Source organism: Danio rerio, chromosome 9 (genome assembly GCF_052040795.2).
Source record: "Danio rerio strain M-AB ecotype USA chromosome 9, GRCz13ab, whole genome shotgun sequence".
In the NCBI taxonomy this organism is placed as follows: domain Eukaryota; kingdom Metazoa; phylum Chordata; class Actinopteri; order Cypriniformes; family Danionidae; genus Danio; species Danio rerio.
Window position 1 is genome coordinate 30,902,501 of NC_141029.1, and position 18,822 is coordinate 30,921,322.

General features: G+C 39.3%; 1 protein-coding gene across 6 annotated transcripts in view; it reads left to right on the forward strand.

Moving 5' to 3' along the window:
* The window catches only part of mrasa (muscle RAS oncogene homolog a), a 20,037-nt gene extending 2,872 nt beyond the window's left edge, over positions 1-17,165 (forward strand). For 4 of the 6 annotated variants that reach the window (XM_087268038.1, XM_087268039.1, XM_087268036.1 and 1 more), the window contains 5 exons: positions 5,078-5,284; positions 7,243-7,396; positions 7,490-7,589; positions 15,800-15,879; positions 16,017-17,165. In XM_087268038.1, coding sequence (XP_087124164.1) covers positions 5,092-5,284; positions 7,243-7,396; positions 7,490-7,589; positions 15,800-15,879; positions 16,017-16,116 — 627 coding nt within the window. In that variant the 5' untranslated portion in view covers positions 5,078-5,091 and the 3' untranslated portion in view covers positions 16,117-17,165. Of the gene's footprint in view, positions 1-3,373; positions 3,449-5,077; positions 5,285-7,242; positions 7,397-7,489; positions 7,590-15,799; positions 15,880-16,016 lie in introns of those variants that run through there. The other 2 variants (XM_087268035.1, XM_087268040.1) reach the window with 2 other exon arrangements.
* The last annotated feature ends 1,657 nt before the right edge of the window (positions 17,166-18,822 follow it).

An 18,822-nucleotide genomic window follows, 5' to 3' on the forward strand; every position in this document is an offset into this window, starting at 1 on the left:
AAAGATACCTGTCCCAATCCCACGGCTTTTGTGTCAAATACTTTATATATCATATACAGTAGCATCAGATACCTGTCCTGATCTCAGGTGTTTCATGTATGATCACTTTTATATTATATACAGTAACATCAGATACCTGTCCTGATCCCAGGGGTTTCATGTATGATCACTTTTATATACAGTAACATCAGATACCTGTCCTGGTCCCAGGGGTTTCATGTATGATCACTTTTATATACAGTAACATCAGATACCTGTCCTGATCCCAGGGGTTTCATGTATAATCACTTTTATATTATATACAGTAACATCAGATACCTGTCCTGATCTCAGGTGTTTCATGTATGATCACTTTTATATTATATACAGTAACATCAGATACCTGTCCTGATCTCAGGTGTTTCATATATGATCACTTTTATATTATATACAGTAACATCAGATACCTGTCCTGATCTCAGGTGTTTCATGTATGATCACTTTTATATTATATACAGTAACATCAGATACCTGTCCTGATCTCAGGTGTTTCATATATGATCACTTTTATATTATATACAGTAACATCAGATACCTGTCCTGATCTCAGGTGTTTCATGTATGATCACTTTTATATTATATAAGGTAACATCAGATACCTGTCCTGATCTCAGTTGTTTTGTGTATAATCACTTTAAATAAAAATAGAAAATAAATATGAGTTATGTAAATTAACTAAGATCGAGAAAGAAAAATTAACCACGATTTATTACAGAAAATGTGGTATTTATTTGTTAAAACATGACTGAATACCATATTTTAAACTACAAAAACACGGTTAATCTTACCAAAACCATTATTATTTCGTTTAAAATGGAAGTACAAAAGCCCAGAGACAGTAAAACGGAGTAAAACGAGGTCAGCTGTTTTTGCTAATGAAATCTTTAAAATATAACATTATAAAAACAAAAAAATAACCTGTATGATTGTTTTTTTTCCCTCGTTATCCATCGCGGTAGGTTCTTTATCCATAATCATCCTGTTTGAAATGACCGCGCTAAAAAAGAACCTGTACTGCGCATGATCGGTGACCTCTCAGTATTGTTTTTTTTTTTAAGGGGGCGTTTCCCAAACACCGACCGAGCCACGCCCATTTTACGTCGTGGTAATGAAACCCCTGGAATTTAGTGCATGCCCTGCGCAGATCGATCGAAATCTGTTTTAAAGCGGTGCATTCTGGTTAGAAATCTTGTCCGGATTGATGCTGCGCCGACGCCACGTGACTGTCACATGTGGCATCAAAGTACCGCGACAGCGCTCCGAGATCAGACGGCAAACTTAGACCGTGCAGCTTCAGAAGAGCGACTGCAGGAGCTTTGATGACGACACCGATATTACACGATTGGCCGAGTTCACCACATGACAACAAACACGTGTATTTCGGGTTTATAATTGGACAAATTCCGATTCAAAAGTTTCAAAACAAACAATTCACTTTTCACACCCTCTTTATCCTGTACACATCTTGCTTATTAAAAGACTACCAATATTTTACTGCAGTATCATCTTTTGTTAAATAATCTGGTTATAAAGGTTATTTGCACAGGTTTATTTTCAACTTTTTTATACAGACTATTTACTGCATTCATCTCCATGAACGATTTAAATGATATATTTTAGTGTATATTTTAGTGAATAACCTAAATATGAACTCAAATAAGTCTTACAGACTTGAAATAAGAAAATCATCATCATTGATCCTGCCACCCTAAAGCTCTCTTAACAAATTAAAGTAAAGAACTATTTTATTAAATAATTATAAAATGGCTTTATTATTATAATTTAAATATATATTTTATTTTCTGTCTAGCAGTTTAAAGGCTACCTGCTCTTTCTGGGAAACTTCTACATAGCTCACTTATTTTACCTTTTGTTCTTTTCAACACAATCTTTTTGGATTAAAATGCTTTTTTGAAAATTCATTCATCATCCAAAATAATGTCATTTATTAAGACCTAATCAAAACACCTTGTTTTGCTTTTTACATGGGAAATTTTTATATCTATAAATGTACATATATGTTAACCCTTTTTTAGCATATTCAAACAAGAAGTATTAGCCTAAAGATTGATGTTTAACTCCTAGAATTTATGCTTATTGCTTTGTATTTAATAGACTTGTTCGTTTTTATGTTTATATTAACCTCTCATTTCCTCTTATTTCTCTCATGCATTTGTTATATATTTTATTCATAATTCTCTCTTATTGTTTAAAAAGGAACTATAGTTTGAAGAGCCTGTATTCTGTTTTATTTGTAAATGTTTTGTTGTTATAAATAAAAATAACAAAAAAAATATGATGACGCCATGTGATCGGTCATCATGACTGCAGCAACTTTGAGTCCCGAAGTGTCCAGCTGTCCGTCTTGACGGCTCCGTTTTCAACTCCGCCCCGTCTGCGCTCGGCTAATCTCGTTGATCACCGGCTGCAGCTGAGCTTTATGTCGAACGCACCTATTGTTTTTCTATGACATCACTGAGAAAATCCAAAAAAAAATTCTGGAAAAATGTAGAAACAAATAGATCTTTTTCACATTTCCAGGTTTCACAGTAGCAGAGTTGGTCATTGTTAGGAAAACTTAGAGCGCAGGGAATGGAAGAATACAACAAATATTTTTTAATAATCTTATTTGTTTAAATAATGAAAGAAAAAATATGTTATAAAGACGTTCAGAAAAAGCAAAAAAAAAAAAAAAAAAATAGTGTAAGACTGATGACTGCAGCCAGAGCAGAGAATAACGTCAAATTTACTGTCCTGTCCCATAGACTCTGTTTAAAATGTCTCAAGCGGTAATTAGTTTTTTGTAATTTGGAGCAAAGGTGATACATACTGAATTGCATATTAATTATCATTATTTTTTTATCTAAATACTAATAACTTTTAAGGATTTAAAATGCTGATGACCGTGAAACGTGTCATAACAGGCTTGTGAAAAGGGTTCATTTTCAGATATTTTTAAAAAGAACATGTCGACAAATTATCTCTTCAAGCCAGTTTACTGGAAAGTCTGTAAGTGTGAAAGAGACTTTTATCAAACACTTTGTGTCACTTTCCAATTAATAAAATAATGGTGAAACAATAATGACATTATGAATTTTGGGCTGAATGCCAGCTGCCTGTTACTAGAGTACATGACCTGTAAAGAGGTCAGTTTAAGGTCTCTATCATGGGTTTGTTTGGTTGAGGGGTGTCTCTTAGTTCCCTAATGAAAGTGAGATCAGTCAAATGTCCAGGCCTGTTGGAATTAGGAAGGAAGTTTACTCCTTCCTCACATTGTGGGCCGCAGGAAGGGGTGGCCGTCACCCACTGACAGACTTTTCCTCCTGAATAGCCCAGTGCCCTGATCACAGGCCGACCAAACACTTCCATCTTTCTCAAACTCTGCTCTGTGCTACAGTACTCTTTTTAGGTAAGAAAATGTTTTATTGTTTAACTTTTTTTTTGGTTGTACTTTAATTTAGAGTACTTAGAGTACTAACTTAGCACTGGTAATTTAAGATAATCACATGGCTTTGAGTTAAAGTTCATGGGTTTAGTTTTAGATATAATTAGTATAATAAGTAGTTATTATGTAAGTGTGGAACTGGACTGTAAAGTAGTAGCATTTTTAATAACATACAACCTTTAAGTACATTTTTATTTACGGTAACCCAATAAAAATAGACACTTGCTCGTGAATCTTGCTGTTGTTAATAGTTTTTGCACAGTGTCTATTTTTTATTTATTGGAAATCAATGTCCATATTTATAGCAAAATTATTACAATATGTATAGTTATGATTACAATATCATTTAAACCTAATAATGATTAACAATTACACATTTTAATCTTTACAGATATTTAAATATATACATAAAGAAAATAATAATACTGCTTGTATGGAATATTTCATGTTAATGTATAATAAAACTTCTAAGATTATTCAAGGACAAACCATTTTAAACTGTCTGTTCATTTCCTCAATAATATTGTAATGTATAATCTATTTTCACAGTGTAATATCTTTTACACAGGGCACTTTAAAATACATTTCACCCTCCAGAAAGTCACAAGCCAGTTTCTATTCCCTTTTTCATAAATATGAAGTGCGTTTTGAGTGGAAGAAATCAACATTGTGAGATAGCTAAAGGGGAAGGGGAAGAATTCATGTGCAGAGATATAAATTCATTAGTTAATTATGAGTTTTCTTTATTTTCTCTATACTACTAAGTATACTTGTGCTCATTTTCACAGTCTCTAAAAAGCATCATAAAGCTTTAATGAAGTGTAATTCTGTTTTTGCTGCAATCCAAAATAAAAAATTACTTTGGGTTTGGAAAATTCAAGGCTTGTGTTGTGCAGAAAACACCAGCAATTATAAACAACCACAGTGGTTGCGTCTAGACCAAAGGCTTTGTAATGCATCTCTTTATTCTAAATGAGCTCTGTGCAGAATTGTTCCCAAACCGCAGAAAACCTCATCTGACCCTTCTTATCACCACTTTCAGCTTTATTTCACGTAAAACAGAAGAAATGTGCAGCACTGTCACCTATTTGATGCTTATAGAATTAAATCAGTGGTTCCCAAAGTGGGGGTTGTGGGACAATGAGGGAGAGGTGTCATTGGTGATTTTCCAAATTAGTGCATAATTAATAAAATAATGCCTCATTAAATGTCATTTTATAAAAACGTATAATAATAAGAAGAAATAAAGTATGAAATATTTAAATTCAGGTTGTTATTTCTTGAGTTTTATTAAAATGACAGGTTCTAAGTTATTTTTGTTAAAACCAAAAGTTTCTTTCTGTTATGTTTTTGTAATAAATAGAAAGTGAATGACATTAGCCTTCTCCCATTTATGATGATCTGAAAAATGGTCCGATCTGTGACTAAAAAACTGCAGTGTGATTCGAACTGTGAAATTTGTGATTCGTTACATCCCTACTTGTGGTAGTATGTGGATAACTAGTAGTTTATTTTATTTTTTTTACTATAATTACCTTTGCTGTTCATATGCTTACTATAAAGGTAACCGTGTCGTGTTTAATTTGTTCTCAGGTGTAGCTGTTATTATGGCTAACAGTGCGGTTCCTGGTGACAATCTGCCCACATATAAGCTGGTGGTAGTGGGAGACGGAGGTGTGGGAAAGAGTGCTCTTACCATCCAGTTTTTCCAAAAGATCTTTGTACCTGATTATGATCCTACTATAGAAGACTCCTACTTGAAACACACAGAGATCGATGGCCAGTGGGCTATTTTGGATGGTATGTTCCAATACCTCATTATCGGTGTTTTATAGTATCGTAAAGTAATATTAATGATCTAAGTTCTCTCATGTGATTGTGTATTTGCAGTTGATCAAAGCCTAATTACAACATAAAGTCATAGTAAATGGAAATCCATCTAAAACTAAAAAAAGTAAAAAAAAAGCCCCCCATAAGTGACAACCTCTTCCTCGTTACCATAAACAGCCCTGAGTGAGAAGCAGCCAGCAGTTTTTACTGTACCGTTTCACTGTTATATTTACAATGTCAGGTCCATTTACACGTTCTTTTAACTGTGACTCATATCTGATTCATGTATTTACACTTGCTATACAATTTACAACGTCGCGCATGTGTAAAGGTAGGTTCTAGCATCTGCGTCACACTAGCCATGATGGAAAAAAATTACTGCTTTTAGCTCTGCGAAATATGCGAAGTTTGCCCAACTTTAAAATGATTTTGAGGCGGAGGAGGAGGGAAAGGGCTGCCATTGCAGCCGCAATATCTTCAAAAACAGATTAGTTTCTGTAGGACCCTCTAATTGTATCTTGAACTGACTCATCTCTCCACAGAGCAAGAAGGCAGGTAACTTCTGCTGTCGACCACTGACCACTTTCCTCCTCCATGTTTTCTCTGTTGTTTACCCCGTTGGCGTCTCCACAAACACTCTTCCTTCTACGTCATCAAACCATAGAGAAGTACCACATTTTCGCAAGTTTAATACCGTACTAAACGGAATGCCTCAATAAATCTGATCTGCCAATTTACATGATAGTCGCATTGTCACATATCCGATTTATATCTGATTTATTTTCACATATGAAGGAGGCCTGAAACCAATCTCTGAATCTCTGAATGTATGCGTTTTTTTTTTTTTTTTTCCATGTTTATACATCATAGAACAGATTCGATCTGGGTCACATTTAACTAGCAGTGTAAATGGGACCTAAGAGGATTATTAATGTGAAGTTTTAAGATGTACAGATGAACACTGTAGACTCCACCCTCTTTTGAAAGAGGACAATCTTATTTGAACTTAAAGTGACAGTCGCCAAAATGGCACAATATCGATCAAAGCCAAAAGGGGCAGTTTCAAAGAGTTATTTGTGTGGTATTTTGAGCTGAAACTTAGTATAATTACTTGGGACATCAGAGACTTATTTTACATCTTAAGCAGCCCAGCAGCCTTATAGGTCCCCTTTAAATAAACTGGTTGAAGTTGGTAAGCTATGATCCAAAAAAGCTATCTCAACTGATAAAATGCTTTTCAAAATTGTCCTCAGACAAGAATGGGCGCTGTTCAGTAGTTTTAGAATAACTTCTTGATCCACTTCAAATGTTGACCACTGTATTTAGAACAGGAGAATGAGTGCATGAAATAAAATAAATTTTAAACAATACAAGAATAAAATAAAACATACATTATTGTGACATATACTGCAAGTATTTTTTTTTAAACAGCAAGCCTAAAACTTTTTAAAAACCTAAAATGTGGTAAATAAAGTGCCATATGAAATATGTTTTACTTTTTTCTTAAATGTAATCTAGGAAATGTTCTTTAATTTTCTGGACTTTATGTTAATTGTTAAACTTGTAAGGATTAAAAATGTATTTATCAAAATTTTGACCATTTACTTAATTTAGCCACAATTTATTAGATAGAAAAATATTCTTTTAGGAACACTAGTATGAGGTCTTTTGTTTCTGATTCTGTTTTAATCCTGTTTAAAATAAAACAGGGAGAATCAATCATTAGATTTATTATTATTGAGAAGCACATTTTACTATAAAATAGCTCATCTGTGACAATTACCCTGCCATTTATTCATACACACAAGTAGATTCATAACATTTGTTTCATTTTAATTCAACAAATTTTTGTACAATTCTTTGATATTCCATGTTACTCCATTTTTACAGTATAGTATGACATGAAGGTTACCTTGTCTCTTGTGCAGTTTTGGACACAGCAGGTCAGGAGGAGTTCAGTGCCATGCGAGAGCAGTACATGAGGACTGGTGACGGTTTTCTTATTGTGTTCTCTGTGACAGACAAGGCCAGCTTTGAACACGTTGACCGCTTTCACCAGCTCATCCTGCGTGTGAAAGACCGGTCAGAAATCATTTGTACACAACTCTGATTATTTCTTCAGAACGGCTGCATCCCTGATTAAAAAATGTTCTGTTTCTTTCATATCGTCAACAGAGAGTCTTTCCCTATGGTTTTGGTGGCTAACAAAGTGGACCTGGTTCATCTGAGGAAAGTGACAAATGAACAAGGCTGTGAAATGGCAGCCAAGCACAATGTGAGTCTGCCAGACTTCAGTGCACTGCTTTATGCAGACTGATTTCATTGTCAGCGAGGTCATGATTTATAGTGCTTGTGCTTGTGTTGACTGAAAGGGTTAGTTCACACAAAAATTAAAATTCTGTTATTAATTTCCTCATCCTTATGTCATTCCGAACCCCTGAGGCCTTCGTAAGATATTTTAGATGAAATCTGAGAGTTCTCTCATCCTCCATAGACAGCAAGTTGTGGCCTAATGGCTTAGGGGGTTTAGGGAGTTTAAGGCCTAACTGTTAGAGAGTTGTAATCAAAGGTTGTTGGTTTGATTCACGGTCCCGGCAGAAATTAAAGATAGGGGAGTGAATGAACTTTCATTAATGCTTTACATCTTTCATACCTAGAGCAAGGCATCTAACCCCTAATTGCTCCAAGGGCACTGAATGCAATAGCTGCCCACTGCTTCAGGTGTACGCTCACTGTTTCAGTTCTCACCCATGTTGTGTGCATTTGGATAGGTCAAAAGCAGAGGATCAATTTTAAGTATGGGTAACCATACTTTGCAATGCTCACTTTACTTCAATGGTCCAGACTTGTTTAAAGTTCAGAAAGATACCAGAAAACATCTTCAAGTCAGTACATGTGCCATCAGGGGCTTAATCTGAATATTTTGAAACATTGATAATACTTTTGTGCGCACATAAAACAACTTTTTATTCTCTGTAGTGTCTGCATAGGGCACACTTTTACAAACACTTGATTTAAAGCCCCAGATGCCCACACATGGCTTGCTTTGAAACAAAGGACAGGCACATCCGAGGCATACATTTATTAACTCTACTGAATGTGAGCCCTATACTGACTCTGAGGAGAAGAAACTGTTGAATGATTTCAATATTTTGTTTTAAGCGCACAGAAAAGTCATATTTCCTGTGCTTTGACAAATGAACATCTCAGGGGTTTGGAACTACATAAGGGTCAGTAATTAATTAAAGTAATTGATAATGATATCTTTTGTGTTAACTAACCCTTTAAAGGTTAATTGCCCTCAACAGGCATCTATACCCATGCATAAATAAATATGTTATAATAATACATTTTAATAATACATTTTATTTGTAATGCGCTTTTCTTAAACTTAAAGAGCTACAAGGCAAAATACTAGCTACACAAGGCAAGCAAAACAGCTTAACAATAAAAGATGCAATAAAACAATAAAAATATGAACCATAAGATAGAACAAAAAGTTAACGAAATGACCATCCTAAATTAAAAGCAATGCTTTAAAGGTAAGTCTTAAGAAGTTAAGAACCGTCCAGAGAGGCAGCATTCCTAATGCTGATGGGGAGTGCATTCCAATGCTTAGGCGCACTGTATGAGAAAGCCCTCCCACCCATGGTCTTGAGTTTACACCGTGGCTGATACAAGGTAATTCTCGATGCAGAACGAAGACTGCGGGCTTGGGTGGCAAGGGTCACCAGGTCACAGATGTAACTGGGTGCTAACCCATGCACTGCTTTGAAAGTTAAAATCAAGGTCTTAAAATCAATCCGTTATTATCCATTATTAATAATTATTGTTATTATCTTTCAAAACTGTGGAGTTGTTACGATTTATTTTTTTAGTGTGTGTTTGAGTTGTCTGTACTCAGCAATACCGTGTTTATTTGATCAATATACGGTATAAAGTAAAACATGATATTTTAAAATACATTCCTCTTAAAATCTGATTTTTATTTTAATAAAAAAAAACTAAAAAAAAAAATTTCAAACATTGATAAATCTAAATTTCAAATTGTTGCAATCTTCTGATTTGATTCTCAAGTAACATTTTGTCTTAACTTATTTGTTTTAACCCAGAGTTTTCTAAATGGCTTCACATATATAGTTATGTTGAAACATGGACCTCCTTTAGAAAAATACTAAAAAAGGAAAACAACTGTATATACTAACTCTAGCAAATGTAGTTGTTGGTAGATTAGTTGAAAACAGTGATAGTTTTAGTTGAATAATATTTAATAGCTTTGTGTGAACTCAAACTATGTGATACATTTTACTTTGTCAAGGCACAGAACGGACACAAGTGCAGGTCTCTTTCAGAATTTATTAGTGCCAAAAAAATGACCCAATTGGGCTTAAGCACAGGGAGAAAAAAAAAATCTAATCAAAAATTAAAAAAAAAAAAAAAAAAAAAAGTTCAACAAAAACTGCTCCGAAGAGGATAGAATATTTACTGGGATCATTTACTGGGGAATATTTAAAGGGACTCAGGTAAATAAAATGAACAAAATGAAACTAAAAACAAAAACTTCAAGGTTGCACAGAAGAAAGAGCTCAAAAAAAAAAAAAAAACTGTCAACAGAAACCGCTCCGTAGAAGGGAAAAAAAATGTCTCTCAGGGTGTAATTTCAAGTTCACTCGGCAGGGGGCGATACAGTGGTATACTGGATCCGGCGGGCGGCGGAGCCGAGAGGGAGAAGAAGAGTGGAACAGGTGACTGGAGGGAATATTGATGCCGGGGATCGGAGACAATCGGCCAACCACGGCGAATAAACAAAACAGAAACAGGTCCTGCAGATGACAGAGAGGGGTCAAAAACGAAGAAATAAAAAGGAATAACCAACCAGAAGACGGGCTCAAGACAACAGGAACTGACTGGACAGGACTAGTGAACCAGTGCACGCTGACCACAACCAAACGACAACGATCTGACAAATGACAACACGAGGAGAGCGATATAAATAGAGGGAAAATTACGGGAAGACAGGTGAGTGAAATTGGTTTAATTGAATAATAGGGATGAGTGGGAAGATGGGTGGAGACGTGTCAAAGCAAGTATGTAATGAGAGAGCGATCAAAACACCACACGTGCTGAAATACATGTAAACAAGTGCAAAACACAAACAAACCCAGGTGATCAGACAGAGGACCTGACAGTAACCCCCCCCCCGCCCTCCATGGTCGCCACCGGGCGTACTCTGGAGGGGCTCACCTCGTCTCCGACGGAAGTCTGCAATCAGCGTCCGGTCCAGAATATCCCGGGCTGGGACCCATTTCCTCTCCTCTGGTCCATAGCCCTCCCAGTCCACCAGGTATTGAAAGCCCCTACCCCTTCGTCTGACCTCCAGTAACCTCCTGACAGTGTAAACTGGAGAACCATCCACTAGATGGGGAGGGGTAGGAATAGAGGGAACAAGGGGGGAGGAAAACACAGGTTTAACCCTAGAGACATGAAAAACTGGGTGTACCAGACCAAGCGTATGAGGTAGCTTGAGCTGAACAGCCACAGGACTCAGTACTTTAGTGATCCGGTATGGCCCAATGAACCTAGGTGCCAGCTTGCGTGAGGCTACCCTGAGAGGCAGGTCCTTGGTGGAAAGCCATACCCGTTGACCACAAACATAGTGGGGAGCTGGAGTCCGATGACGATCAGCCGCTGCTTTTGTCCGTCTCCTAGCCTGGGCCAAGGCTTCCTTAGCTTTCCTCCAGGTGCGACGACACCGTTGAACAAAAGCAAATGCAGATGGGACCGCAGCTTCGGGTTCCTGTGAGGGGAACAGAGGAGGTTGATAGCCAAGACAGCATTGAAATGGCGACATACCCGTAGCAGAAACTGGTAGAGTATTATGGGCATACTTGACCCAGGATAGTTGTTGGCACCAGGAGCTGGGATTATTGGATGTCAGACAGCGGAGAGTACGTTCCAAATCCTGGTTTGCCCGCTCAGACTGCCCGTTGGTCTGGGGATGGAATCCTGAAGACAGACTCGTAGAGGCCCAGATCTGTCGGCAAAATTCCTTCCAAATCCTGGAGACGAATTGGGGGCCCCTATCGGAGACCACATCTACCGGAAGACCATGAATCCCGAACACGTGATCAACCACCACCTGAGCAGTCTCCTTGGCAGAGGGGAGTTTTGGGAGAGGAATGAAATGTGCCGCTTTTGAGAAGCGGTTCACCACCGTGAGAATGACAATGTTGCCCTTCGATTCAGGTAGGCCAGTGACACAGTCAAGGGCTAAGTGTGACCAGGGACGGGAAGGGATGGGTAAGGGGCAGAGCAGACCAACAGGAGGGGAATTGGCACTCTTGTTTTGGGCACAAATAGGGCAGGCAAACACAAACCGCCTGACATCCTTGGCCATGGAGGGCCACCAAAATCTGACGGATAGTAGCCAGAGATCTCCTGACTCCTGGGTGACAGGCCAGCCTGGATGAGTGACCCCACTGGATAACTTTGGAGCGCAGTGACTGGGGAACAAATAGTTTGCCCGCTGGACTCCCTCTAGGTATCTGACACTCTTGTACAGCACCCAGAACCTCTCTCTCGATGTCCCAAGAGAGGGAAGCCACCACCACGCCCCTGGGCAGGATGGTGTCAGTTGAAACCTCCCTCTCCGGGGCACCGAATATGCAAGAGAGAGAATCGGGCTTGTTGTTCTTTGACCCTGGCCTGTACGAGAGTGTAAAGTTGAATCGACTAAAATAAAGGGACCAGCGGGCCTGTCTAGAACTCAGCCTTTTGGCCGTGCTAATATATTCTAAATTCTTGTGGTCTGTCCAGACCACAAATGGTTGCACTGCACCCTCTAACCAGTGACGCCACTCACCCAGGGCCAGTCTGACTGCCAACAACTCCCGATTACCAATGTCATAATTCCGTTCTGTGGGGCTCAGGCGGTGGGAGAAGAAGGCGCAGGGATGCACCTTCTCATCCCGTTGAGACCGTTGTGACAGAACTGCACCTACTCCGACATCAGAAGCATCCACCTCAACAATAAACTGTCGTTTCGGATCTGGAATAGACAAGACAGGAGCAGAGATAAAACGGGACTTTAAATTATCAAAGGCCTCCTGTGCCTTGCTACCCCAAATGAACGGTACCTTAGGAGAGGTGAGCACTGTTAAGGGTGCAGCAATCTGGCTGAAGTTCCGGATGAAATCGCCGATAAAAGTTGGCAAATCCCAGGAACCGCTGCAGTGCCTTACGAGAGTCTGGAGTTGGCCACTCGGCAACAGCTCTTACCTAAGAGGGGTCAGCTTTGATCTCACCCGTCGAAATCACAAACCACAAGAATGAAACTGACTTAGCATGGAAGACGCACTTCTCCGCCTTAAACAATTGATTCTCCAGTAATCGTTGCAGCACCTGACGAACATGCTGAGTGTGTACCTGCATGGAGGGAGAAAATATCAGGATATCATCAAGGTACACAAAGACAAATTGATTTACCATGTCTCTCAGCACGTCATTAACCAGGGCCTGGAAGACAGCCGGGGCATTTGTCAGACCAAACGGAAGGACCGGATATTCAAAGTGTCCCATAGAGGTGTTAAAGGCGGTCTTCCACTCATCCCCCTCTCGAATACGGATAAGGTGGTAGGCATTCCGGAGGTCAAGCTTAGTGAAGACCTGGGCTCCCTGCAAGAGTTCAAAGGCTGAAGTCATGAGAGGCAAGGGATACCTATTCTTTATAGTGATGTCATTCAGCCCTCGATAATCAATACATGGACGAAGGGAGCCGTCCTTCTTAACGAAGAAGAACCCAGCGCCTGCAGGAGACGAGGAAGGGCGGATGAGGCCAGCTTTAAGGGATTCATCTATATATTGGTCCATGGCCTCTCTTTCAGAACTAGAAAGGGAATACAAGTGACCCTTAGGCGGAGAAGTGCCTGGGAGGAGTTCTATGGCACAGTCATAGGGTCGGTGAGGAGGCAAGGATGTGGCCCGGGACTTGCTGAACACCAGACTTAGATCGAGGTACTCCGCCGGAACCCCTGTCAGATCCGCTGCATTCATCTGCAAAACAGGACACACAGAAACAGGAAACGGGGCAGGACCAAGACAAGACTGACTCCAGGACAAAACTGAATTTCCAGACCAATCCACATGAGGACCATGCTGCACCAACCAGGGATGTCCCAAAATTATGGGAGCACTGGGAGAGTCAAGAAGGTACAGTGTGGTAACCTCACATTGATTTCCAGATATAACAAGACTTACGGAGGGAGTAGCATGGGAGATAGTAGCAATCAGGGTACCATCAAGGGAACGGGCAGGGATGGGATCAGGGAGAGGAATGGCTGGAATACCCCACTGGCTGGCCACAGAGCTGTCCATGAAGTTTCCTTCTGCTCCCGAGTCGAGGAGAGCAGAACAGGCATTGGTAGAACCTCTATACTGAATCAGTGCGGGTAGCAGAGTACGGGAAGAGGGGGAATGAAGGGGAATAGCGCCCACCAGGATCCCCCGTTTCACTGGTGGGCTTTGGCTTTTGCTGGGCAGACTGCGGCAAAGTTTCCTGGTTTGCCACTATAAAGGCACAAACCCCGGGCCAGACGTAGTTGTTTCTCTTGGGGTGTTAATCGCAAACGACCCACTTGCATGGGTTCAGGGTCAGGTGCAGCAGGAAATGTGGAAGATGAAAGGGTGCCCTCCACCCTGCCAGAGGACCGGATCAGCTTGCGTTGGTGTCGGCGATTGAGGCGAGCCTCGATGCGTAGAGCCAGATTAATAAGATCGTCAAAGTTGTGTGGCAGTTCGTAAGTGGCGAGCTCATCCTGGATGTCCTCCTCAAGGCCTGCACGAAAAATGGATCGACATGCCCCTCATTCCAGTCACAGGATGCTGCTAGGGTTTTGAACAAGATGGCATACTCCGTGACCGATCGCCCACTCTGATGGAGGCGAGCGAGCTGATCCGCAGCCTCCTGTCCTCTGGCAGACCGGTCAAATAGTCTCATCATCTCCAGTCGGAGATCATCAAAAGAGGCGCAACAGGGGTCTCTTGTTTCCCAAACGGATATTCCCCATTCACGGGCCTTACCAGTAAGGAGGGTCAACACAAAGGCCACCTTAGTCTCTTCAGCATCATACATGCGTGGTTGAAGGGCAAATACCACCGAACATTGTGCCAAGAAGGCCCGACATGAGTTAGGGTCCCCATCATATGGTGGTGGATTATTACAACGTGGTTCAGGCTCATGGCGAAAACCTTGCCGTGTGGTTTCATACTGGAGTTCCTGCAAGCGATTGGTAAGTTCAGCCACCTGATTGGAAAGCACTTCCACCTCTCTGCTGGTGTTGCTGAGTCGGGTCTCATGTTGGCCCAAAAGCACCCCCTGCTGGGCAACCGCTGCTCTGACAGGATCTGGACCTGCTGTGTCCATAGTGGTCAGATCGTTCTGTCAAGGAACAGAACGGACACAAGTGCAGGTCTCTTTCAGAATTTATTAGTGTCAAAAAAATGACCCAATTGGGCTTAAGCACAGGGAGAAAAAAAAAATCTAATCAAAAATCAAAAAAAAAAAAAAGAAAGTTCAACAAAAACTGCTCCGAAGAGGATAGAATATTTACTGGGATCTTTAAAGGGTAAATAAAATTAACAAAATGAAACGAAAACAAACTTCAAGGTTGCTCAGAAGAAAGAGCTCAAAAAAAACTGTCAACAGAAACCGCTCCATAGAAGGGAAAAAAAATCAAATTTGTAATTTCAAGTTCACTCGGCAGGGTACAGTGGTATACTGGATCCGGCGGGCGGCGGAGCCGAGAGGGAGAAGAAGAGTGGAACAGGTGACGGGAGAGAATATTGATGCCGGGGATCGGAGACAATCGGCCAACCACGGCGAATAAACAAAACAGAAACAGGTCCTGCAGATGACAGAAAGGGGTCAAAAACGAAGAAATAAATAAAAGGAATAACCAACCAGAAGACGGGCTCGAGACAACAGGAACTGACTGGACAGGACTAGTGAACCAGTGCACGCTGACCACAACCAAACGACAACGATCTGACAAATGACAACACGAGGAGAGCGATATAAATAGAGGGAAAATTACGGGAAGACAGGTGAGTGAAATTGGTTTAATTGAATAATAGGGATGAGTAGGAAGATGGGTGGAGACGTGTCAAAGCAAGTATGTAATGAGAGAGCGATCAAAACACCACACGTGCTGAAATACATGTAAACAAGTGCAAAACACAAACAAACCCAGGTGATCAGACAGAGGACCTGACACTTTTCACACTTCTGTTACAAATATAAAGATCATTATAAATACATTTACTGTCACCTTGACTTCCAACCTTTATATATATATACACTTACAATATTTAAAAATAAAATAGCTAAAATGTATATTAACATTTCAAAGTGTTTAGGAAACTCTTGCTCTTTTTAAACACTGTAAGAAATTGTTTAAGTGCAATCATTTCAATTTTCTAAATATTTAGATTACGTACATTGAAACAAGTGCCAAGGATCCCCCGATGAATGTGGAAAGAGCCTTTCATGAACTAGTCCGAGTTATCAGGTGAATAAAACATTTTTCACTCTCAATGACTTATACATTATTCAACCCACATAACATAACCCTGCAGTTTAATGTTCAGTTTAGATCAGCTATTTATATACTTACATTTCTCTTTCATTCGCTCTTTGCCATTTCAGACAGCAAGTTCCAGAGCACAGTCTGAAAAAGAAGAAAAAGATGAAGTGGCGAGGAGACAGAGCCATGAATTCACACAAGCTGCACTGTGTGATTTTGTGACTAGCTCTCCTGTCCAAATCGGCATCGTTTGGTGGACTAGAGATCTGCACTAATCACTTATGAAGTGAAATATAGTAAGACAGTCTCTTTGAGTCTCAGGGAAGCATCTAATGCAAGTCAAAGGATCAGTAGCAATCGATACAACACTCTTATTGAAGCACTGCCTAAAACAACAGAAAGCCAATCAGAACATGCTTGATGTTTAATATACAATTAATGGACCAATGATATTGCACTGTGGATGGAGCTACCCATATGGACATATCCAAAACAATACAGCCTAGCAGGCACAGGACGTACACATGACATCAGATTGATGATGTACATCAAAGTCGTGGGGATGTTGCATTTTGTTTGGAAATTAAATTCGGGTTGATGTCAAAAACCAATGTCAAGCCAACAACAATGTCCAGCGTCCAACCTAAAATCAACCAAATATCAACTTCTAATGATGTTACAGCTTGACCTTACCACCATCACATCCTTCAGACGTTGGGTTTTATTTGCCATACCTAAGGAATAAATGTCAGTATTTGACGTCAATATGATGTTGGACGTTGGACATTTTCAACACACCCTAAAATCAACCAAATATCAACATCACTTGATGATGTTATTGGACACCAAAATAACTTTGTCCATAGACGCTGGCTAGACATTGTATTTTGGTCACCTGACATCACAACCAAAACGTAATATGAATGAACGCCTTATGACCTTGTGTGACTGCTGGGAGTGTACCACAGTGATTTCTGCACTTACATCAATGTTCATATAATTATATGTAGAATCATTTTGCAGAGCTGTCTGAAAATGTTATTTTTAGAAGCAACTAGCTACAACAACAAATATATATTGGTAATGTTGTTTAGCTTTCAAGGAGGAGTCAAATTTGCCTTACAAATGCATATTTAGTGGCATGTTTGAGGGAATATGGAGCTTTGTTAAAAAGTGTCATTGAGTGTTGAGAAATCTCCTCAATCTCGCCTTTACTGTTAAGAATAAAAAGTACTGATATGAATGAAGGGTCGATTGCACTAGCAGACAAATGCAAGTCTTTTTGCACTTTCAATATTTACTCATGGGCCTTTGCGGTTTAATATTGCCTTATATTTCTAAATATATTTTTTTACTTTTGTTGTACTGTTATAAGTGCTCTAAGCCCTTGTCATTGTTATTATTATATCAGACAGAAATGTCTCTATTACCTGACAGATATCACTAAAACAGGTCCTGAAAAAAAACACACATCCTTGTGACAGCTTTGTAAACTGGTGTCCTAACATTTTATCCTACCCATCAGATTATGCTACCAACACTGTATTTGAATGATTTTTGAGGTTGGGGTTATGGATTAGGTAGGTTAGGGTGATATTACAGCTTTATATCACATTAATCCACATTAAAATTTACACTGGTAGCACAATTTCATGGGTAGCATATTGCGTCATCAAAATGTGCTGCCTGCTTTTTGAATGGAAGGTAGGACAATCTCACATGGTAGGGCAAATCGACACCGGTTCCTCCAGGGTCCTCCAGTCCAATGGTTCCTGGGATCAAAACAGGAAAGTTTTTCAAGATTGAACAAAGCAAAACACAAGAATTGAAGCAAAACACAAGAATTGAAGCAAATAATGCCACAAGTTTTGAGAAAAGTGATCACAAAATCAAGTTATCGTGGGCAACAGTTGTTCTTGAAGGATTGGTGAATGGTATAAATAAGTGTTTTTTGTTTTTGGTTGCCTAAATTTTTTTTTTTACTTTTGGATTTGCTGACAATTGTCTTTTGAAGATTAGAGAAATATTTTTTGTAAAAAAAAAATATATATATATATATATATATATATATGTATGTATATATATATATATATATATATATATATATATATATATATATATATATATATATATATATATATATATAAAAAACTATATATATATATGTATGTATATATATATACTGTCAGCAAAACTGTCAGCAAAACTATTGGGGGGAAAAAAGCAGCAGTTTTCTACATAAGTGTATACATTTAGAATATTTAGAGATTTGAATTATGTGGATCGGACGGCACATTGGCTCAGTGGTTAGCACTGTCACCTCACAACAAGAAGGTCGCTGGTTTGAGTCCCGGCTGGGACAGTTGGCATTTCTGTGTGGAGTTTGCATGTTCTCTCTATGTCTGTGTGGGTTTCCTCCGGGTCCTCTGGTTTCCGTCACAGTCCAAAGAAATGTGCTATATGAATTAAATTAATTAAATTGGCAGTAGTGTATATGAGTGTGTGTGTGTGTGTATGTGTGAGAGAATGAGAGTGTATGGGTGTTTCCCAGTACTGGGTTGCAGCTGGAAGAGCATCTGCTGTGTAAATCATATGCTGGAATAGTTGGTGGTTCATTCCTCTGTGGTGACCCCTGATAAATAAGGAACTAAACTGAAGAAAATGCATAAATGAATTCTGTGGATCAGTGGGTTAGATTTTATATTTGATTAACTTTCAATATTCAAAAGGTATATCAAGCTTTCTTTGCCTCCTCCGTTCCCTCAGATTGGACAAACATACAGTTTGTCCCTGTTCCAGTGTGTTGAAGAATCTGTTTTTTTTTGTTGTTTGTGTGTGTTTTTTTTTTTTTTTTTGGTCCATAGAAGCAGAAAGCAGCTACTTCTAATGTTACTTGCCTTAAAACAAATGATATGTTGTAATGTTCAG